We start from the raw sequence: 21996 nt of genomic DNA on the forward strand, positions 1-21996 counted from the left end.
AATGTTGGATTTGCAGATATAAGGGCCATGCACCGCCATTCAAAATTTGCACATAGCAAAGAATCATGTTGTGCATTAATATTTTGGCAGCAATTGAGGAGAAAAGGTTTTTATTTTGCCTTAAATTTATGGAGTTGTATTTGATATTTTTAAATTATTTTAAATCTGTTTCTTTAACTTTAGTCATTCTTTCTTCTTAAGTGTGAATGCTAGCTTTAAGTGTTTCTCAGATTTTAGAGAGGCACATTCACAGTTTTGCTGACATTTAGACACAATTGATCAAGCTTACTATTGCCATGGCCACAGTTTATGTGTATGTGTATGTATTTTATCTGTATATTAAACACACTGGATCATATGCTATTCTGATCTGGTCACCACCATGAGTACATTAACTGAAGGCTATCACCATATCTTTCTAACTTCTTTTTTCACTCTTCTCAAAGTAATGCTTCAAGTGCTGTACAAGCTGAAGACTGCTAAGGTTTTTGAGAGGGCTCGCGGTAAGGAGGATAAGCCAAGTACAGAAATAGTAGAGGAGGACCCGTTTGCCATCCAAACCTCATCCTGGTGCCCTGAGAGCAGGATGCTCTGTGTGGCTGGGGTGTCTGCCCACGTTATCATCTATAGGTTCAGCAAACAAGAAGTCACCACTGAAGATGTGCAGGTGGGTAAACAATCATTGTCCGTGGCAGTGTGTCGTCAGAAACGTGCAGAATTATAGTTTAATATTTATATTAATCAATATTTTAATCTTATTCTTGGAACTTTTATCTGACAGCAGAAAGACCACCATCCTTTGTAATTTTTTTCTTTTTTGGCACAGTTAGACATTTCAGGTAAAGGCAACCTAGGGAAAAGAAGGTTCTGGCATAATTTCATCAATGGCCAGAAGAGATGAATATACAGGTATTTTAGGAGGTAACGGTCAAACATGTCCAAGACCAAGCCTCTTTGTGACATATCGGGGATCAATAAATTATTTCTGATTCTGATATCATCTCTGTGTTTAGCTTTTGGAGGTGCGGATGCAGTGTGAGTTTAGCAATGGGGACTCTCCTGACCCAGGGGGGCAGCAGACCCCCACCCTGCTCACCCCAGGAGCTTCCTCCAGCCCTCAGGAGATCGAGCCACCCACTCAGTCCTCCACAGGCAGCAACTCCACTGATGGACCCCGAGACAATATACCATGCCTGCAGTATGGACAATTACGTTTTCTTGTTGTGTTTTTTTTTTTTTTTTTTTTTTTTTTGCAAAAAGGTGGAATTGGGCTCAGCTATTTAAGTCATTGTGAAGAAGGCTGTCACTGAACAGACCAAAAACTGATTCCAAAAAGGTAGTTTAAGTAAGTGATGTCATCCATTCACTCCTTCTAGTCAGCTGCTCAATCCTTCACAAAATGTCCACATCAGTACACCAGGGGAAAATTATCCTCTTTATGAAAATATTAAAAATGATGAGCATGTTTTGACAGTAAAAGCGTGGAAGGGGGAATAACAATAATAAAAAATTATGGTATTGTCTGTGTGGCTTGCCCAATGGGTGATAATTCATTCCAGTGTAAAGTGCAGCCTGCTGTCTCATCCTGCTGTGTGTTTGATGCAGGGTGCGGAGCTCCCCACTGAAGCAGTCTCCGGGCTACCAGGTGGAGCTGGTGATCCAGCTGGTGTGGGTGAGCGGGGAGCCACCTCAGCCGATCACCAGCCTGGCTATCAACTCCTCCTACGGCCTGTAAGTCTGTACAACCAGCACACTTGATATTTTGATCACACCACACTTGTCTTGATAGCGGTGGTTATCCCTGACCAGTAGCTTTGTTTGTGCATCAAGAAATTTTAAATGCATCCTGTTACACAGAAGGCAGTAATCATTTATATAGTGCAACTGTAAATAAAGCCTGCCTGTATCATAGCTAAGAGTTAAGAGCAAAAATAGCATCTGAATCCTAATTCCACTGTCCCTCATCCCTCCTGTGTTTCAGTGTGGTGTTAGGAAACAGTAATGGCCTGGCTGTGGTGGACTACCTCCAGAAAACTCTGCTTCTCAACATGGGCACAACAGAGCTGTACAGCCCATCTGACCCCTACCCGAGGCAGCCTCGCTCCCCACGCAAACCACGACAGCCCTCTGGAGGTGAGTGACACTCCAACATTTTTCTGTTGGTCACTCTCCATAGCTGACTAACATTATTAACCCTGAAATAAATGCTTTATATAGTTTTTTCTTACCTCATATTTCTTTGCGTTGCTAAAGCAATCTAAACAATTAGCTGAATGCCTCTGGCTGTTAGAGGTGGGTTAGGGAGGCAGAGCTGACACTTGGCAGCAGCCTTGATTTCGCACCATGAGCACTGCACCCTGCAGTAGCTCCTGTCCCTCAACAGGGGGCATCACTGACAGATTCTCCATCTGTTCAGTTGGACACACCAAAGATAGTGGAGCATTAATGTCCATGATCTATGCAGTCAGAGCCGCAGTAGCATTTCCTTTTGATTCCATTTTATGATAAAACGATACATAATTGATATTTATTTGCTTGTTTTAGCTTTGCTGTTTTTGTCATGTCTTTTACTGTGTTTTTGTCTCTGCCTTATAATCCTGTCATTCACTGTTTGTATTCATTGTTTTAAGTCTCAGTGGCCTGGTGCAAGATTCACGACTCTTTTATTTGGGTTCTCTGCCATAGACATTTTTAATTTATGCACACTGCACACACTGTAGTTTACTTTTTAATTTCAATTAGAAATCCAGCAGCAAGCCTCTGAGACGCCTAGCTTTCTTTTCTTTTGCAATTATGATGTCCAGTCATTTTTCTGTCTCACTGTTTTTACTGTTGGTCTCTCTCTGTGATTTGGTAAAGACATTCCAACTGTGACGTCTTGCATGTCCAGACTTTCTAACTTGTATACTGAGTCTGTGAAAAAACTACGTTCATCTCACTTCAGTAAGTCATGTTGTGTCAGAATTTCTTTCCCCCCTACAGTATAATTTCTCTCCTCTTAAGCCTTTCCCTTTTTTCATAAAGATACACTCCCTGGTTTTGATATAGCACCCCCAAATCCCCAAAGCTCACTATTGACTTAGTAAAAATATCAGCAGTGAGCTGGGAGGAGATTTTAAGACTTGAGGGCACTTTAACAAAATCAGGTAGTGTATCTTTAAACCCTGCCCCCTGTTTTACTAGACAAACAACACTGACACCTTGAGTCAATAGATTTGTACTAGATTTGTGAAGTAAACTGTGGCTTATTTACTACACTGTATGGGTGCTGTCCCTGTCTGTGTTCAAATAGGTGACCCTTTATTATTTTCACTATATGTACTGTAGGAAGAGTAGGACTAATTCTGCCATGTTTAATTACAACGTTTGGGACTCCCACAGCACCCTGTGATTCCAACGATGGGTCCAACACCTCAGAGGACCGCTGCAAATCACCTACTTCAGGTAAGCCTCCCTGGAGTCTGAGTGCTTCATACAAAAAAAAACGGATCCTTTTATTATTTTTGAAATAAATCTTTTTCGAATTCTGCCATTTGTCATGTAGGATCTACTTCACCTTGCAATTCTGATGATGAACGTAAACAGAAGTTCATAGACAAGGGTACTGTATTGTTAAAAGCTGCATGTCCCCTTAAATTTAAGCATTTAAAAATGGCTTCAGTTATCTGATTTGTCTTTTTGAACCTTATTTCCAGTGAAGTTCAAAAGCAGACGCTTTTCCAAGACGGTTGCCAATGACTTTGGTACTGTATCATCCAGATGTATTCTTTCTGATTACTCAAGCTTTCTCTCTGAATGACAGCGTTCTAACCACACTGTGCCTTAATCCTACCTCAATCTGTGCATCTTGTGCCAATGAAAGAAAGAAGTGCATTCAAGAAATGTATTTTTACTAATCATGTGATTTGGGGGTTACCTAGTTGATTTATGATTATGAAATGAATCGTGATTCTTTATCAAATGCATGACAGGACATCTTTCGAAATTGGGGCCTCAGATTTTCTATGCAGATTTTTCTCAAAATGCTGTAGGCTGTTGCTACGCAACTCGGGATTTAAAATACTATGCCAAATTGGCAAATGTTACTTTTTTACTATTTCAAAAAGTATAGAAAATCTGCTTCATACCTTTTTTTTTTTTTTTTTACAGTACTAATATCTAACCGTGTCACTTTAATGTTTAAGTGAATTATTGCTCTTTGATTGTAGACACTTGCTGTGTGTGTTTCTGATTCCAGGACTTCAGTGTTAACTGTTCGGCTACCCACTGATTTTTCCTCCTACTACTCTCTTTGCATAACTATGTTTATTGAATTACAATTACTTATTTCTTGACTGCATCTTGCTTTGTTTGACATTGCAGGCCCTTTGGTTGTCTGTGATGCCTCTTGGCCTCATTTGTATTCTCAGGGTTTCCCTAAGGGTGGTTATAGACTGCAACAGGCAACTTTTGGGCTTTTATACTTTAGATTGGCAGCACTCCTGGTAGCAAGCACCAAAGATAAAAACACCAACTAAAATCAATTGAAATGTTTTTGGAATCAGAACATTCCTCTTAAAGCAATGCAGAGTCTTATACACAGTAAGAGTTGTCCCATGTATGGCATAACGTTCTGTATGTACTGTATATATGTCCTCAACAGTTGCCCTTCAGTATGTATCACCACTCTTAAGAATGACTCAAAATCATAATTTTTTTCAATGATTGCGCACTGATTTGCACAGTAAAACGGTGTCATAGATGACTGAAATGATAATTATGGAATCTTTGATTGTAATTTATTTAAAAAATTTTGATTTTTCAAACACATTTCCTTTTTTAGCCATCATTCTTTCTTTATAAAATAGGTTATATAAGGAGTATTTGTTTCTGTTACAGCCAAGATGTCACGGAAAATTAGCTCGTCTAGCGAGCAAAAGCCAGACCTGGGTAAGCCAAAACTACTGAATTTTAGCTTCTAAGAATCTTTACATTTTCCTACAGGTGTTCCTTTTGTCATTTGAAACTTCTGCTGCTTTGTGTTAAGTTCACAGCTGTAAAATACTTATATGAGAGTAATGCTTATTGTCCAATAGCATGTTAGTGTAAATGTTAGCCTCCTGTCTTGGGATGTTATACTGTAAAATGAGACGAACACTCTCTGTTTGCACTGTGAGCAGAGGAGAGGTTCCAACGATGGCGCTCTCTCACATATAAGAAGCGCTTTTGTTGTGTGACGGAAGACAAAGCGGCAGCCAGGATGAGCCAGAAGGGGGGTGTCTGTAGAACAAAGTCAGTCCCCAACTGCTGTGAGTGGACCAGCCATGGTCTGGCTTTGGGCTGAAATGGGATAACTGGTACTAACCCCCACCACTGCTGGGGCTTTTATTCTGAATGGGTTGACATAACACACTAATCTTCTCACAATGATTGTTTCATTCTTTTTGAGGAAGCTTGACTGACTTGACTGCACTTAATGTTAAAAATCTTGCTTTTCTTGTTTTACAGTTTTTCCTTGTGAAGAACACACATGACAGGCGGTGTGTTTAGTCTTCCTCTATGTGTCACAGATCTTTTTTGTGTTTCTGTTGATGCCTCATTAGCTTTTTTAAAGAGGGTAAAAGCTTGCTTTTCAGCTGCCGTTACCACATTAATGAGGCATGAATAATTCTTACTCCTTAAATACCAGTTCTTCCTTGGGAGTTCCTGTAGTACTTCATGCATATCTTACGCATTATTTTCACATTGAGAATGTTGTTGTTGTCAAATTTAATTGCAAAAAAGTACATTCTGGGAACCATTTAAAGAAAATGCATCCTTGGATATAAACTGTGCAAGAGCATCTCAATGTCAAAACGCTTTTTGGTGTACACTAGTTGAAAGGTTTATTGGGTTTTTCTATACTGGGTCACTTCCATAAAAGACATGAATATTAGATTAGATTAGATTCAACTTTATTGTCATTACACATGTACAAGTACAAGGCAAAGAAATGCAGTTTAGCTCTAACCAGAAGTGCAATAAGCAAGTGCAGGATATAAAGTATGTGCATAAATGCAGGATAGAGCAATATTATGAAAATATTTTACAAGTGGTACTATGGACATTATATACAGATGGCATTAATATAAACAGAAGTATTCTGATGGAAGGAGTGCAATGAATATTCAGTAGTGCAAATTATGGACAGAAATAGTTAACAGTGCAGTAGATGAGTTATTGCAGTATTTGGTACATAGTACTGGAGTGCAAATGATGCAGTATATGTATAAATAAATAGTCCAGTAGTGCAAATCAACACGATTGAGGATGTGCTCCACTAAACATATGGTAGCAGAACATATTAACTGAGTTTTGACCTGGTGGATTTTATGCCAATAACATCTCAAATTCTCCTGTTTGCATGGAGAAGTCCACTATATACTTTTTACCCCTTTCATTTCACACAAATCATTTTCTGTTTCTCTCATTTTTATGCTCACTCCTGCTGTCCAGATGCCAAGGATAACTCATTCACCCGCTCACGTAGTTCAAGTGTAACCAGCATAGACAGAGAATCTCGAGAGGCCATCTCCTCCTTTCACTTCTGTGAGAGTTTCCCCAGGAAGATGGACAACCTGGTCAGCCCCTGTCTGCTGGTGGGAACCACCCAGGGCTCTGTGACGATGGTGGCCCTCAGCCTGCCACCCAGTGGGGACCAGAGGCTCCAGCAACCAGTGAGCATCTCCTCCTGCGGTAAGAAGCTGAACTGAACTTGATGTAATTCACCAGGGGGGATCTGCATGTGACTGGGGACACAGAAAAGTACATTAATGAGCCCTGTTCGATGACCCCTATTGATAATCACTCAGAACTGAAACAACAGTTCTAGGATTTGTCTCTTACACCAGTCTATAGCAGAGTCACCACTTCAAGCCTTTTAAAATCACACTTTCCTAACAGACATGAGAAAGCTAGCTATGTACAGCAACATGATTCAACATGTGTGGTGAAGATATATTAAAGTATAATGTAAGTAATAGTAATGCTGGTTTGTCCATTGCTTTTTAAACTTCAGAATGACTTTCTGTTCTTCAATCTGAAATCTCTTGGTTTCTTGCACTGTGAAGGGTAGTTAAAATTTAGGAAGGAAGTGGTGGAAGAGAGGGGCAGAGGGAAATTGTGGTCACTTGAAATCTCTGTGTGTAAGGAGTTTTGTTTCCAGAAAGATCAGTTTTCAGTCCCAGAAATCTCTGCACTTTGTGAAGTTATTATTGAGTCAGTTACTGTATATTTATTAGCAAGCCTACATTATCAAAGCCCCACAGACAGTGTTTGTGCTGTAGAGCAGCATATGTTACTTTTTAAGCAGAATTTAAAAGCTCAGTACAATATTAGTGAGTGCTACGTGGTCACATGGAGTCCACATAGGTACACATTGTGGCTAATTGAGTGTAGATGTAGAGTGTAGAGCGCATTTCAACAAAAACCTGAAAGTGCATTTTACACTCCATTTGGTAAAAAAGTTAAAAAGTTAAAACCAGTATTTTTGTATTCCAAAAGTGAAAGGTCATGGCAGTTTTAGGAGCATTTTATTGCACCAGACCTTTTCTCTAACCTTTTAAGTTTTCTATAGGATAAAAAAAAAATCAAATGCATTAGGGAGAGCACAGGACAAAGAGACTTTGACGGTTGGGTGGCTAGTGGATGTGGTTTTATTTATTTACCATCACAGTTATTGTGCAGATGTTCCAAATGAAGATATTCAACTTGCTAAGCTCTGCTGTCCTTTTGGTTGACCTTGAGTTAAGGATTGTAGCGCTAAGTAAAATTTTGTTTGATATTCTGTGGTAATATGAATTCTGTCTCTGATCCTAATGAAAACAATACCTCTGTAATACTCATTCTTCAGGCACTATGGTCAGACTCAAAGGAGGCATTTTGACTATGGCCCTGTTGGACGCTACTGGAACTCTGCTGCCCCCTTCCTACGAGCCATGGTATGACTCAAATGCCTCCGATGAGGAGAAGGAGAAGAGCCGGAAGCGCAGGCCAGCCTCCCCTCCCTTGTCACAAGAAGGTCAAGATTCCCAGTTCGCCGTGCTGTGTTCAGAGAAACAGGCCAAAGTGGTGGCCATGCCCTCCCAAACCCGCATCTACAAACACAACATCACAGAGACCTCCTTCGTGCTGAGGGCTGATGTTGTGCAGATGACCGGAGCTAACTGCATCGCCTGTTTCTGCGCTAACGGGCATATCATGACTCTGAGGTATAATCCCTGGTAGCTTCTACTGGAATTTGGCTTCTACTTTCAAAATATCTGATGAAATCATAATAACTACATTTGTATTGCACTGAAATAATGTATCTTCTATGTATCTTCACAGTTTGCCCAGTCTAAGGCCTCTGCTGGATGTGAACTACCTGCCGCTGACAGATATGCGGATAGCCAGAACATTCTGCTTTTCTAACCTGGGTCAGGCCCTATACCTCATCTCTGCCACCGAGATCCAGAGGATCACCTATAGCCAGGAGACCTGCGATAACCTGCAGGTCAGATACTCTTAATTAGTTAATGAGTTATACTGTGAAAATGTTTAATTCATGTTTCATTATTAGATCCAGTAACTCACATAATAATAAGTGTGGAGAAAGACTTTCCATGTAGGAGGAAACAAAAGTGCAGTATGTGTGGGTGGAGAGACTTTATTTATTTATTTTACAGATTGTGGTGTGAATGTTTAATATTGCACATGCAATTACAACACACAGTTAATTTTTATCCAGCTGTTTGAACCAGCTCTGCACTGTAGACTGTAGTCTCATTTTAACATTATGCATCATGCTTGTAATGACTCTTTGGGCTTCCCAACACAACACCAATTATCCCTACACTAAGCACCCTCTGTGGGCATGTAGAAATCTGGGATCTTTGTCTATTCACATCTAACGTCAAATGAGTAACAGAGGAAACAGGGACACACAAGAAGGCATATTGCCATGCAGTGCACTTATTAAGTCATTGAGGTCAGTAGATTTACAGTGGTAGTTTTAAAAAAAACATTTGTGTTCTTTTCATTAATGTGAAATTACACAATTTCATGTCCATTATTGACCTGAAATGGTATTGTATATGTGTGTTTGTGTGTGTGTGTGTGTATATATATATATATATATATATATATATATATATATAAACAATGGGATACTTTATAGGTCAGTCTATATTTCTACAGGGAATATAGACATGTGCTGATGTTTATGTCTTCCTCAGGAGATGCTCAGTGAGTTATTTACCCCTGTGGAGACACCAGAGGCTCCTAACAGAGGTTTCTTCAAAGGCCTTTTTGGGGGAGGAGCTCAGTCTCTGGACAGGGAAGACCTCTGTGAGTACAGAATGGCCTAGTATCAAATCATGATTTTTTTTTTTTTCAGCCTAATAATTTTACATATTTTATTACTTTTGTATAGATACTGTATAATTCTGTTTATTTTTAATGTCAATGGCTGACCAAAACCACCAATCAGGGGTATTTTGCGAATGGTATGGGAGTTTTTTCAGTTACAGGACAATTTCTTTAACCACCAAGGTGCCATTTGATTCTACTTTGAACATGAGAAGATGAATGCTGGAATATGGTAACACATGGAAAATGGATTTCTCTTTGTCTTTGGAAGTTGGTGAAACAGCTGCTGGTAAGGCCTCCCGTAGCCTGGCCCAGCACATCCCAGGCCCAGGGAGCATGGAGGGCATGAAGAGTGCAGCATCTGGGGTTGTGGGTGACCTGGCCCGCGCCCGGATAGCTCTGGACGAGAGGGGGCAAAAACTGGGCGAGCTGGAGGAAAGAACGGCAGCCATGATGGCCAGCGCAGACTCCTTTTCTAAACATGCTCATGATGTACGCACTTATTATTTCTTTGAGCACCTTAAACATTGTTTATCAGGTCAACTCCTTATTTCTGACTCTCATTTTCCCTCTTTTCTCCCTTCAGATGATGCTGAAGTACAAAGATAAGAAGTGGTACCAGCTCTGATGGCAGCGTGTGGAGCATCGGACTCTGTAATCACGCACATCAGTGTCTCTTAGGAGCTGCAGGTCCCTCTTCTCTTCTCTATTTCTTTCCACATGGGTTCTGCTCAACAGACTCATGCTTTTATTCTCAGCACAATATCATACACTCTGCATTACCTCAGTCACCAGAGGACTGCCGAGGAGTAGACACTGGCTGACCCAACGTAATGAGAATGGAAAGAAATGGAAGAAGAGAAGCCCTTAGGAATCTCTCTTTCCATTTCACTTGAGAGCGATGATGTTTATTTAACATCAGTCTGCCGAACAGGAGAGAGGGGACCTTTCATATCCATCATCATGCACTCATATGTATCTCAAATATATATCTGCACATCCTGCTGTTTTGTTCTGAAAGAGGAAAGACAATTCTGCAAAACATGTACTTGTGGTGGCCTGATTGCAGTTGTTCTTTTTCCTTTCCCTGCCCTTTATGGTGTCTGCCAAACACAGTGGACTTAAATGAGGAGAAAAGTCTGATGACCCCTTGTCCTTCAAATCTAATCAAGTCAATGAAGATGTTTGTTTGTATATGAATGATTGAATCAATGAAGGACATGTGTATATTTGTTTTTCTGGTCTAAATTATTTTTAGAGTTTGACCTCTGTCCTTTTGTCAGTCTCTTTTTGTCATTTTTTGTCCAGAAAGGGCCTTTCAAGCACTTAGAACTGTAGAGAATAGACAAGGAGATGATGAATTTAATGCCTCTCACTGAATAAGGGCTGGTAGTACACTAGTTCATCACCGACCATTCCTTTTACAGCATTTTTCAACCAAGTTGTTTTAGGTGAGAAAGACAAATGGCATGTTTTCTGAGAGTCACTTTGGTTTTATTTTAAAATAGATTATTTATTGGAACAGTATAATAGATAGGAAGCAAAATATGTTTGTATGTTGGGCATTCAATTTAAGTTTTTTCCTTTGTCAATTAAATGGGCTTAAAGTGCTGAAAATGTTTACCCCCGATGAAGAGTTTACATTAATCTATCAGAAAAATCAAGAGTTCATACACTGGAAAACCCCTGAAGATATTCTTCTAACTTTCAAGGGGCTGTAGCAACGTGACGTATGAGAAGGATGATGTGCTGAAGGGTGAGACAAAGATTGTCCTTAGTATGATTAGCATAAATGTATATTTTGGTTACAGTTTTTTGTGATAATGATTATATCTATACATGCTTATTCAAATTTCTTTTTGGCATTCTGTCACAGCTGATGTTGATTTTTGTCTGGTTTCTCAATGTGTAGGGAAAAAAGCATGTGTCTCTTACAGCACAATGGAAATGGTAATGCTGTCTTTGTATTCGTAGCTGCCAGTAGAAATGGCCGAGCACCACAGAGTGTTCCACACAGTGCCACTGGTCATCTCTCTCTCAACCATTCACTTAAAAACTGTTTCTCTTATGCCTTTGTCTCATGACGCATATATGCTAACCTCTACCTATGTGTATGTCTGTGTGTTTGTGAACATACATGTATTCAGGAATATGTGTATGGACGCCAATATTTATAATACTACATAGATACAGTGTATTGCAATAGGTCTTTTGAGGTTCTTGTTTTTGCTTGACAGTGTTTTTCAATGTGATTAACTAGAATCCTATTGTAATTAGATTTCTTTTTCATGAGGTGCAAGGATATGCTGCTATTTGTGTCAATGTAGGAGCATTACCTGTTGTTCTTTTATTTTGAAAAGAGAGACAAGGCTATGTCAGTCCAGATTGCTGCCAAATGTTGTAAATAACGGGACATCTGGACACAAATCTGACAGTGCAGGTTCAAGCAACGTGACATACTGTTCGCTTACGGCCATGTTCTTTTCCGACACCAAAGAATTGCTTAATTTCACAGAGTTGTCTTGATTTTTCCCAAACGGTAAGAGTCAGTCTGGGTACCTTAGACAGCACTCAGAATTCACAAAAGTCTACTGTTTGTAGGGGCGGTAGTAGATTGGCTTTAGCTTGTTCTTATGGGCATGCCACCCTCATTACCCAAACTGCTGTACATGTGTTCAGAGGACAGGCAAAGTGAATTTGAAGCGTTTCATTCCAAAATGAGATATCCACCAAAGAAAATCATCTAATACTGACTAATGGAAAATGGTTGCAGGCATGAAGTAAAACTGTTAGATGTTTTGATCCATTTTTGAGTATTAAATCTTGTATACTTAGGAGATGTTGAGTTGTCAGTTAAACCAAAAATGTATTATCCAAGATGGATGTACAGCATTTTGGAATAAAACCTTTCATTTTTAGCTGGCTGATTTTAATCTACTCTACTGCGTACTACTGAGAGAAACCCATTTCAAAGAGCAGTTATGTGGGTTTTGCACTTTTTTGTACTTAAAATAATTTTGTTAGTATGATTTAGTGTGTTTATTCTTTCGTGTCCCGTTTCCTTATTTTTGAAAGGACCAAAACATGACAGAACCTATGCTTATCTATGTCATTTGCCAATTATGCTGATTGCTTCACTCTCAGATTTGTTTTCAATGTCAGGTTAATGATACTATGATATATTTATATATTTGAGAACAAATATATATATACTTTTAATTTCAATAATCTATTAAAAATGAATACCTTTAATGTAATTTTGGGATAGAATAACTCACATTAATGTCCAAACAATGGTTGTGCATAATTATCCATCATCCAGACATGAAAATAAACATTTTCTGGTTATATATTGAACATGCTCATCTCTGCTACTGCAGGAGGGTCATCTCCTTTTGGTGGGCTGCTGAGTCTTTCTACAAGCGTGGCCTCGACTTTAAAGTACTTCAGTTTGCAACATATATGTCCTAAATGGTCTCTTATTGCACATTGAAGGATGCATGATATTAAGTGTTTACAAACTTGAAGCAACCATGTATTATCCCTCTTAGAGAGATTGTCTGTTCTGGCATTTGTATTTACCACCATGTTGAACAAAACGGAAAGTTCTCCTCACACATCAGAAGCGTGTCCCACTTTCATTTTAACATGCCAGTTGTACAAGTGTGGGAGATTATATTTATTTTATTGGTACATCTGTTTATGTTACTGTTTTCGTCATGAAAACTCTTGCTTTCCCTGCGCTGTAGAAATGCATAGAAAGCAAAGCTACGCTCACAGCACTGTGCAGGAGCGCTCAAGGGTTTCTCAGTCACCACACTTCCATCCATTTGTCTGTCTTCTGGGATGAATAGTTGCAGTATTTTATCATAGTAGGCAATTTTTGTACAGTTTTATTAAAATAAATTTCACATGGATGTCTGACTTAATCTGCTGCCACAAACAATTTAGACTGTAGATACAGTGTGTGTATGTATATATATATATATATATATATATATATATATATATATATATATATATATATATATATATATATATATATATATATATATATATATATATATATATATATAATTATTGTGCAATGGAAAATAAATGTAAAACCAATCATATGTTTTGTTTTGTGTTTTCTGTTTCATGTTTTCCTGTTTGCTGACTGACTTCATTTAAAAAAAAAAAAAAAAAAAGCTTTACTGATTCTTATATGGAAATTATCTTTGGTCACGTCCCTCCTCAGGTCAGCGGCCAGTGTTGGCTATACATTTAAGTGTCTAGCTCAAGAAGTCCAACACTGCTTTAATCATCCTAAGGGCCTGGTGCCTCCCTGATTTATACCACAAATAATTTTGTGCACATTTAGATTATGCTATAGTCTATTAGACATCTCAACAAAGTGGCACAAATTATTTTTTTGTTGTCATTTTTCACATAGACATTTTCAGACAATGTTTTTGCGGACAAACTGCAAGTTGTGGAAGATATATTTTCTCTAAAAATTATTTTATTGACTTTCTTTCATGTGGTGTCTTCATCCTGTATTATGTAATGTTATTGTAATGTTATGGTATCCTTTTACTTGTTTTAATTAAAGGTGCACCTACTGTATATACACTGGAATACCATATTTGCCTTTTATACCCCCCCAATTCTATGTCACTTATGTAGTTAAGCTGGGCATCTACTGGTAATGATTGTTGAAACCCACAGAATTTAATGTTAAATTATAGTACAGATCCATCAGTTTAAAAAACCCAAATATATATGTCAAGCAGAACTTGGGGGGAAATTATGCGTAACATTTAGAGTATTTCCATTTCTATTTGATTTAAAGATATGGCCAGAACAAACATCATGGCATCCTGTTTGACACTATTTAAGCATCACTGAAATCCTGGCAAAGGCAGATTCTGTGTGTGTACACTGTTTGTAAAAATCTATCATTGGTTTTATTGTATTTTATTCACGAATCCTACACTTCCCAGACGCCCCTGCAGGTGGCGCCAGTGCTCGCTGAACTCCCGTCGTCCAGCGGGGTAAAAACTACAGCAGTGGCTGAAGCAGAGCATCATCCTCACACTGACTGAACCGGCAGATGGAGCGGAGGGACAGCAAAGTTGAATGCGATGAAAGCTAGCCATAAAGTCAGCCACAACAAGTGCACTCTGAACAGGTATAGAGAATGTTGTATGTTTTATTCTCTAAGAGCGTTTTTATATATATATATATATGGTTGTTCAAAATCGCTCTGGTTTCAGCGTCAACCTTTTCATTTTTGGTCCGGATGAATGTTTGATGGACCCGAGCGTCTTGCTCTGTGACCGTTGCGATGAATGAAACAAAGAGGGTGGATGCAGCCTGAGAAGACGCCAACTGTTAACATTGCGGGATTTTTTTTCCATCTTTGGCAGAGGATAACTTAACAGAAATGTGGTCAACTCGGTTAAAGGCTTTTCTCACCAGCTAACGTTAACTTTACGATTCCGTCGACGACAGAAAGTAGCTAAAGACTTATTTTCACAAGTGCTTGCGTCATACGCTTAAACTAACCGTTAACATGCGTTTAACGGTTAAATTCGTCTGTCGGACTCTTTTGGTTTAAAAACAATACTGGCTTCTTCATGTATATGATTTCAACATTCACTTAACTTGTACGCCTCCGAGAGGTCAGTGTCAAGACCCTGAACCTGTCTTGCTGGCACTGACTTCGCTGTATTTGCTTGCTTCATCAGGTTAGACGTTTCAGCCAGGGTTGGAAAGGTTAAAGGGCATCTGACAGTTAATCTTACATACAGCCACCCTGCTGTCTCCTAATAGATGTGTCTAATATGGAGCATTGAACTTGGGACTGTGTGTAAGGTGGGAGTTACATGGACCAGAGTGCTGGACTGCCTCTGCACAAACCCCACCAGCGGTGTGAATGGATATGATGATGATGTGCACTTGAGGTAGGCCTCCTTATTTCCTGTTTTAAGATGAGCCAAGGGCCAAACCTCGTCCTCCAGTGGCTGTCGAAGCTCCACCTGGCCCAGTATGTGGAGTCATTCATTGACAATGGGTATGATGATCTGGAAGTTTGTAAACAGATTGGGGAGCCAGACCTCGATGCCATAGGTGTCCACATTGAGTACCACAGACACAGGCTGCTCACAGCAGTGCAAAAGCTAAAAGATGAGGACAAAAGGAACGCACCCAGCGACTATTTCACCTTAGAGCCTCTGGATCCTTCTACTTGCAACCACTCTTCACACTCAAACAGAGAAGGTGACTTCAGGACTTTGGGGTCACACTCAAGGACCACAGGAATACACCAGGCCTTCTGTCCTGGGAACCATAACCCCAGAGTCACAAATTGCGATGACTTTGTGACTTATCCCAAACTGAAGCTCAAGGTACTGATAAGGGACAAACTTGCAAAAGATGGAATCAACCTGGGAGAAGCACCATACACCTATAAGGTAGGCAATTTTTCTTTTTTCTTTTTTTACAATATGTTGATACTAAACGCTGTCTCTTCAAGCACTGTCTTGTGGAATTTAACACGCTTACTTTGTTACTTTTGTGATGAAGAGTGTGACAAATTTATTTGATGGTGCTGACTCAAATGATTCTTCTTTATTGCTCCAAGGATGCTTTGGTTTCTCTCTCAAAGGTCTACTGAGATTCAGTGTAGTGTTGTTAAATTTCACTTTCTCTTAATTAATCAAAACATTTTCATGCTAGGGCTAACGGGCCCATAATCAATTTTGGGTTCTGATTGGCGTGTTTTTGGCTGAGTGAGTGGGTGATGAGTGGAACAAGATTTACAGTGTCCTCCGATCCTCACTGTACATTTAAAAATATAGTAAACGCTGGATAAAAGCATTCACTAGGTTTTGTGCACACAAATATTAAATACAAATAAAGTTTAAATATCATTTTATGATATTCACTGCATTTCAACAGTTGTTTTTAAGTGTTATTTACTTTTTGCTGTACTTACTCCCCCAACAAGTATTTAGTTGGTCATTTCATACGATTCCCAGAAGGCTATTCAACTTGCAGAGAATGTGTTATGTGTTCCTTATGTTCTAGTCAATTGAGGCTACTGTTGATTGAGTAATTAGTACAGTATCTATGCCTCTTAACTCATGGATTTCTTCCAGTACTGTGTGATTGTACTGATTGTACCGCTGAAGGTTGGTGCAAAAGTGAGTCAAGAAAGAAGCCGTTTGCACTTTGACTGACATCAAAAGAAGGAGTTCTGCAATAATATTTTAGATCCAAAAGTTTCCTTTAGGATAAATAAAGTTCTTAAGTATCTTATCTCAGAGAACATCTGTGCTATCAACCACTGCTAATATTTTGGCATAATGTCACACTGCGGGGCAGGTGTGGCGATAGAACAGATTGTTCATTAGTTGCAAGGTTGGCGGTTCACTCTACATGTTGAAGTGTCCTTGAGCAAGACACTGAATATCAATTGCACCTGATAGTTAGAACTGTGTGTTGCGCTATATAGATGGAGTCAATTCACCATTTATGCTGTCCATGTTTGGCCAGTTACAAAATACACCAGAAATAGCAGCTCAACTGGTAACAATAGCCATAGTAGTGCAAAACATAAGCCTTATACTTTACAGTTAACACAAACAATGAACAAGAGTTAAAAGACCTTTGACCTCTGCAGGCAGATGTCAGTCTGCCTTGATGACAGCTGATACATTTACTGACAGCATGTAATTTTATTTCTGGGGATCTTCTCTGTTCTGACAACTATCTAGTCTGTGTTGACTGCAGAGACTGTTAGTTAATGTAATTGCAGAGGGTAGTTATTCCACTTTGGCATCAACTAAATCCATTCCATCCTTAATACACTCAGCGAATGGTCTGACGCCAGCCACATGAAAAGCCTGGTGGCACATTTGGCTTATTGTCAACAATCTGTCACTATCAATGGAAAGCGTGATTGACCAATTCTGGATTTGATTATATCACAGAAAACTGATGTTTACCATTAGTCAAAACATGGTAGACTGGTGATATGAATCTGTTTCAGTTGTATTGTAACATACTGTCAGAGTGAATCCCTGCTAAGCTGATCTTTCTGTCGTGACAAATCATAGCAAATATTGAGCCTGCTCTACTAGAGTGCCTTTACACAAGTCTTCCTAGTGTGCATTCTTATGTACCCATATGTAATATTGTGCAGTGTTTGGTGTATTCTCATTTATTCTAAAAATGACAATCTAATTGGAAAAGTGTATTTTTTCTCCTCTGCGGTACCATTAGCTTTAAAATAGCTGCACTGTGCAACAGTACTGTGTGGTTCTGGCCAGTTTTACAGCATATACTGTTCATGAAAGATTCAGAGGCTACAAATTACTTTGTGATTCACTTCAACCTTTTTGTAGGTTACAGCCAGTACTGGCACAGCTAGATTCACCCAGAAAAGTTTATTTAACTCTTTAGATTTAAAAGCATCACCAACTCTGGAGTCAGCACAGCCATACTGGATTTTTAAGTTCATTCACAGGGCAAAACCTACGTTACTTAAAGAGATTTTACAGTAGTGAATGGGATAGTAGCTACGCTTATGCCCTACTAGTTAGTTGATGCAGCCTCTACAAAGTACAAATGACCATCCGTCACTAACAAATGATTTATGTATTATGTCATCCTGCTACATTTCTGTAGGAAATTGGCCAACCTCAATAAATTTGGCCCATTTGATCCTTCTCAGTACTTAAATTATGAGGACATGCATGATAATACAATTAATTTATGGTGTGAATATTGAGTACCAGCTTGAATTGGAGCAGCTTGTTGGCAAAGAGCTGATATAAAGGTGAAGCTGGTTGGCTCTGTGTGATAACAGCATTTTGGAGCAGTTTGGCCTTTCAGGGTCATCAGATTTAGTCCATTAAACAGCAGAATGCAGGTATGTAGGCCAGTACAGCCCATTTTCTCATCAGGAAAAGCATACAGCAGCTTCAGGCTAAGTCTGGCTCTGCCAGCAATACCTCTTTGCTTAAATTTGTGCACAGCTGGGCCAAATATCAGTATAATATTAGTATGATATAAATATTGTGATTTGCAATTAGATATTGTCTAGGATTTTGGTTATTGTAATATGATTCATACCATGAAGTGTAAGTGGAAATCAATGAAAGCCTGTGTTGTATTAGCACACACAAATACTGTAGCATAAAAACAAACCCATCTATATGTATTTTAAGCAAGTGTCAAATTTCCATGTTTGGTTTTCATACCACACAGAAATGAATGGAAAACACTGCCAATGACCTTTGCCAGAAGAATGAAGAAAATCTAAAACACTATAGTATACCTTTTGAAACTCTCTCTATATCAGTCTGTAGTGCCAGTTGCTCTGGTTTAATAAATTGTATATTAGAATGTAATGCTTATGAAGTCATCTTCATACAACTTCTTAACGTCCAAAAGAAATAGCCATCTCATGGTATTCATCTATAAAGCTCTACTGTTGAAGCTTCCGAACTACCTCACATCTCTTCTCTCATTTAAATCTAGTAACTACAGTACACGGTCCAGTAACTACCTAACCTTAGATATCGCTCATGTACGCACTAATGTTGGCAGAACTGGGTTCAGGTACTATGCACCTTTTTAAATAGAATGAACTGCAAACTGCCCTCAAACTACAGTTTTGGAGATTTTAAAGCTTTATTATCTGACGTTTTCTATGATTCTTGTAACTGTTTTTATTAATTCTTTGTTTATTGTGTATTTGTGTTTATTTTGTTTGTGTTCTTGCGAATGTTCTTGTTCTCAGGTCTCTCTTGGAAAAGAGATCTCAATCTCAATGGAACTGCCTGATTAAATAAAGATTAAATAAAACAAATAATAATAAAATATAAATATGATACCGTCACTTTTTTACACTGTAACTCACATTGGCCTTGTTTGTGTTTAATCTAGGTGAGATCAAACAACAGTTTGGCGTGTCCTCAGGCCCTAATCTGTCTGTAGTTCAGGAACTGCAGTGGTTTAGATCTGTAATCCCACAATGCCTCGGCCTCTCATCCTAGGTTTGGTAGTGCAATCAATTCCCAATGAGCTTTTCTGACAATTCTGCACGCATGACTAGTTCACACAGGCCCAAAGTTATCTGTAAATGACTTAAACACTAGCACCACGACGAGTATTTCACTGAAAGCGTATTAGATATTTCCACAAAATAGACATTACACAAGAGCAACATGGAAAAGCAAAATCTATCCTAAAACTAAAATTCCCAAGACATTGTTGAACCATGAACTTGGCTCTCCCAATGGTAGAACCCAAAGAAACAAACATTTCACAGCCAGATGAGGTTTCAGTGTAGCTGTAAAGGTCTTGTCATCACATTTTACAGTCTAGTATTTTGCTATTGTTTTGTGTTCACACAAACCTAGATTGACCTGGTCGTGTTGTAGGAACAACCTGCGTTTTGAATTTGAAGAGATTGAAATCATTACACAAATATCTCAAAAGTTGCAAGTTTAAAATTGTTATAGCACACATAAGAAATGTAATACTGTAAAACACACCAGATGCAGAACTTTCTCTAGACTGAGTATCTGCTCACAAAAATAATTGCAATTCGACACTTCTTGTCTGTGGATAGTGTCCATACCTGACATTAGAAGTTTCATTTGGTGGGAATGGGATCCTGCTGCAGCCTCACCTCTTGATATAGTCTAAAACATAAAATTCTTGCCTTATGTTAATTTAAAATTTGGTTGTTAACTTCAACAAGAGCCCATCAAGATGATTAACAAGCTTTTTAGATGTGCATCAAATGATTAGCTTTGTCATTTGACAGCAAAGCATACATTATATTATTCATCATACCCAGACCCTGTTGGGAAGGATTCCTTTTATAGCTGTCTTTACAATGGGATTCAAATCCCCAGAAGGCCTCATTGCAGTGCCCAGCCTGAAAGACATCCTCAGAATAGGGAACAAATCTTAGTTGTTCTGAAGATTTCCCTCTGTTGCTCTGCCAGAGGATCGTAGGACAAGCAAAACCAGCAGGCCGCTTTTGACAGAAGAAAAGCCAGTCTGAATAGAGCCTGGCAAAATACAAGCTCTGCAGCAGCTGACAGCTGTCGCTGCCTTTGTCACTATAAAATCGAGACTGAATAGAACTGTTTGTTTTGAACAAAGTTGGTTTTAAAACACCAACACTGATTTTACTATGAGGACTGGTGCGACATTATGTGGAGGAGGACCTGTAAATAAATGAAAGAAGTGGCTTTGTAGTTTAATGGTTAACATCAGTCAGTTTTTCTTCTGTTTACTTCAGTGCTTCTTCCTTATCACCTTTTTACAACAAGGCAACTTGTTACTTGGGTGAGCATTTAGTTAGCACTGTTTGCCTCACAGCAACAAGTTCCTGGGTTTGAGCTCTCTCTGAGTGCTCCAGTTTCTTCCCACAGTCCAAAGACAGGCAAGTTAGGTGAATTGTAAACTCTAAATTGCCCATAGGTTTGTGTGTGAATCATTGTCTGTCTATACGTGTCAGCCCTGTAATAGACTGGTGACCTGTCCTGTGTACCCTGCTTCTGTATCTGTATCCACTTATCCTGTGCAACCCTGCACAGGATAAGTGGATAAGAATAAGAATAAGAACAAGAATAACTTGTTACTTAATAATTAATAAAAACACTAAAATGAATAAAAGCTAAACTAAAACTAAGCATTCACAAACTGAACTAGCAAACCCACTTTAAAAACTAATTAAAACTAAACTGAAATTGCAAACAAAGTCAAAATGAAATAAAAATAAAAACTAATGAAAAATGCTAAACTATAATCTTGCTGAGCAGGCCACCAACTCACTTTTTAGTGCTACAGCAATCCCTGACCTCATGTTACCTTACATAAAAAAATCCAGTGGGTTCCATGCAGTGAGGTATACAGATTTTAATACTGAGGGCAGACACCCTGAGTTGAGTTGTATCGAAGTGAATAGAAAAAGTCGGATCGGTGCATCCCTAATTATCACTTGTCATGCTGCCTGCTTCTTTAAAAAAAAATAAATAAATAAATTTTAATATAGCTGTTGAACAAAGGCAAGACGAGACAGAAGAATGTACTGGATGTTTTAGTTTTGTTTGGGGTTGCTCTCAAAAGCACGTGGCGAACAGCTTTTGCCAAAAACACCAATATGAGGGAAATTAGGTCAGTTGGTGACTCCTAATGTTGATGTTGCTAAATTGTCTGGTTATCACCCAAGTTCTGGGATTGTGAGCGGAGCTATTTCCACTATATTCAGGCATTATGCTCCATAGCTTTATGATCTAGTGGGAACACTTTCTTTTCCTGGTCGTATACAAACACACAGTATTGTATGTTAGGCTGAGTGCACAAATAAACATTCATATATTCACATTTGATTGTGTTGCAATTTGTGTCTAACCATTACCACCATCTTCTTTGTTATCATGCAATGTACTGTAGGGTAGGGCTATGTATGGACTTTATTCATGTTACGTCAGTATAGATTAAATCAAACCACTGCGCCATTACAGGAATAAGGCTGGTTTATTGCACTGATGGTGCCGAGGGAAGGGGGGGGGTTGAATAGTATTGCACATAGCACTCAAAAGCTTAACATGCCTTGAA

At 38.8% G+C, this 21996-nt stretch overlaps 2 protein-coding genes across 15 annotated transcripts in view; both read left to right on the plus strand.

Annotated features, from left to right (window-relative positions):
* stxbp5b (syntaxin binding protein 5b (tomosyn)) overlaps positions 1-13290 on the plus strand; it is a 32239-nt gene extending 18949 nt beyond the window's left edge. Inside the window, exons 15-30 of one of the 12 annotated variants that reach the window (XM_044166153.1) lie at positions 447-667; positions 1014-1198; positions 1606-1731; positions 1982-2133; positions 2860-2943; positions 3382-3444; positions 3545-3601; positions 3696-3743; positions 4879-4929; positions 5160-5288; positions 6475-6714; positions 7871-8228; positions 8347-8512; positions 9234-9345; positions 9638-9858; positions 9953-13290. In XM_044166153.1, coding sequence (XP_044022088.1) covers positions 447-667; positions 1014-1198; positions 1606-1731; positions 1982-2133; positions 2860-2943; positions 3382-3444; positions 3545-3601; positions 3696-3743; positions 4879-4929; positions 5160-5288; positions 6475-6714; positions 7871-8228; positions 8347-8512; positions 9234-9345; positions 9638-9858; positions 9953-9994 — 2255 coding nt within the window. In that variant the 3' untranslated portion in view covers positions 9995-13290. The remainder of the gene's footprint in view (positions 1-446; positions 668-1013; positions 1199-1605; positions 1732-1981; positions 2134-2859; positions 2944-3381; positions 3445-3544; positions 3602-3695; positions 3744-4878; positions 4930-5159; positions 5289-6474; positions 6715-7870; positions 8229-8346; positions 8513-9233; positions 9346-9637; positions 9859-9952) is intronic. The other 11 variants (XM_044166156.1, XM_044166154.1, XM_044166155.1 and 8 more) reach the window with 11 other exon arrangements.
* Positions 13291-14405: 1115 nt separating this feature from the next.
* sash1b (SAM and SH3 domain containing 1b) overlaps positions 14406-21996 on the plus strand; it is a 49695-nt gene continuing 42104 nt past the window's right edge. The window contains exons 1-2 of one of the 3 annotated variants that reach the window (XM_044167662.1): positions 14406-14539; positions 15099-15824. In XM_044167662.1, coding sequence (XP_044023597.1) covers positions 15342-15824 — 483 coding nt within the window. In that variant the 5' untranslated portion in view covers positions 14406-14539; positions 15099-15341. The remainder of the gene's footprint in view (positions 14540-15098; positions 15825-21996) is intronic. The other 2 variants (XM_044167663.1, XM_044167665.1) reach the window with 2 other exon arrangements.

This window comes from Siniperca chuatsi, linkage group LG15, assembly GCF_020085105.1.
Source record: "Siniperca chuatsi isolate FFG_IHB_CAS linkage group LG15, ASM2008510v1, whole genome shotgun sequence".
Lineage (NCBI taxonomy): Eukaryota > Metazoa > Chordata > Actinopteri > Centrarchiformes > Sinipercidae > Siniperca > Siniperca chuatsi.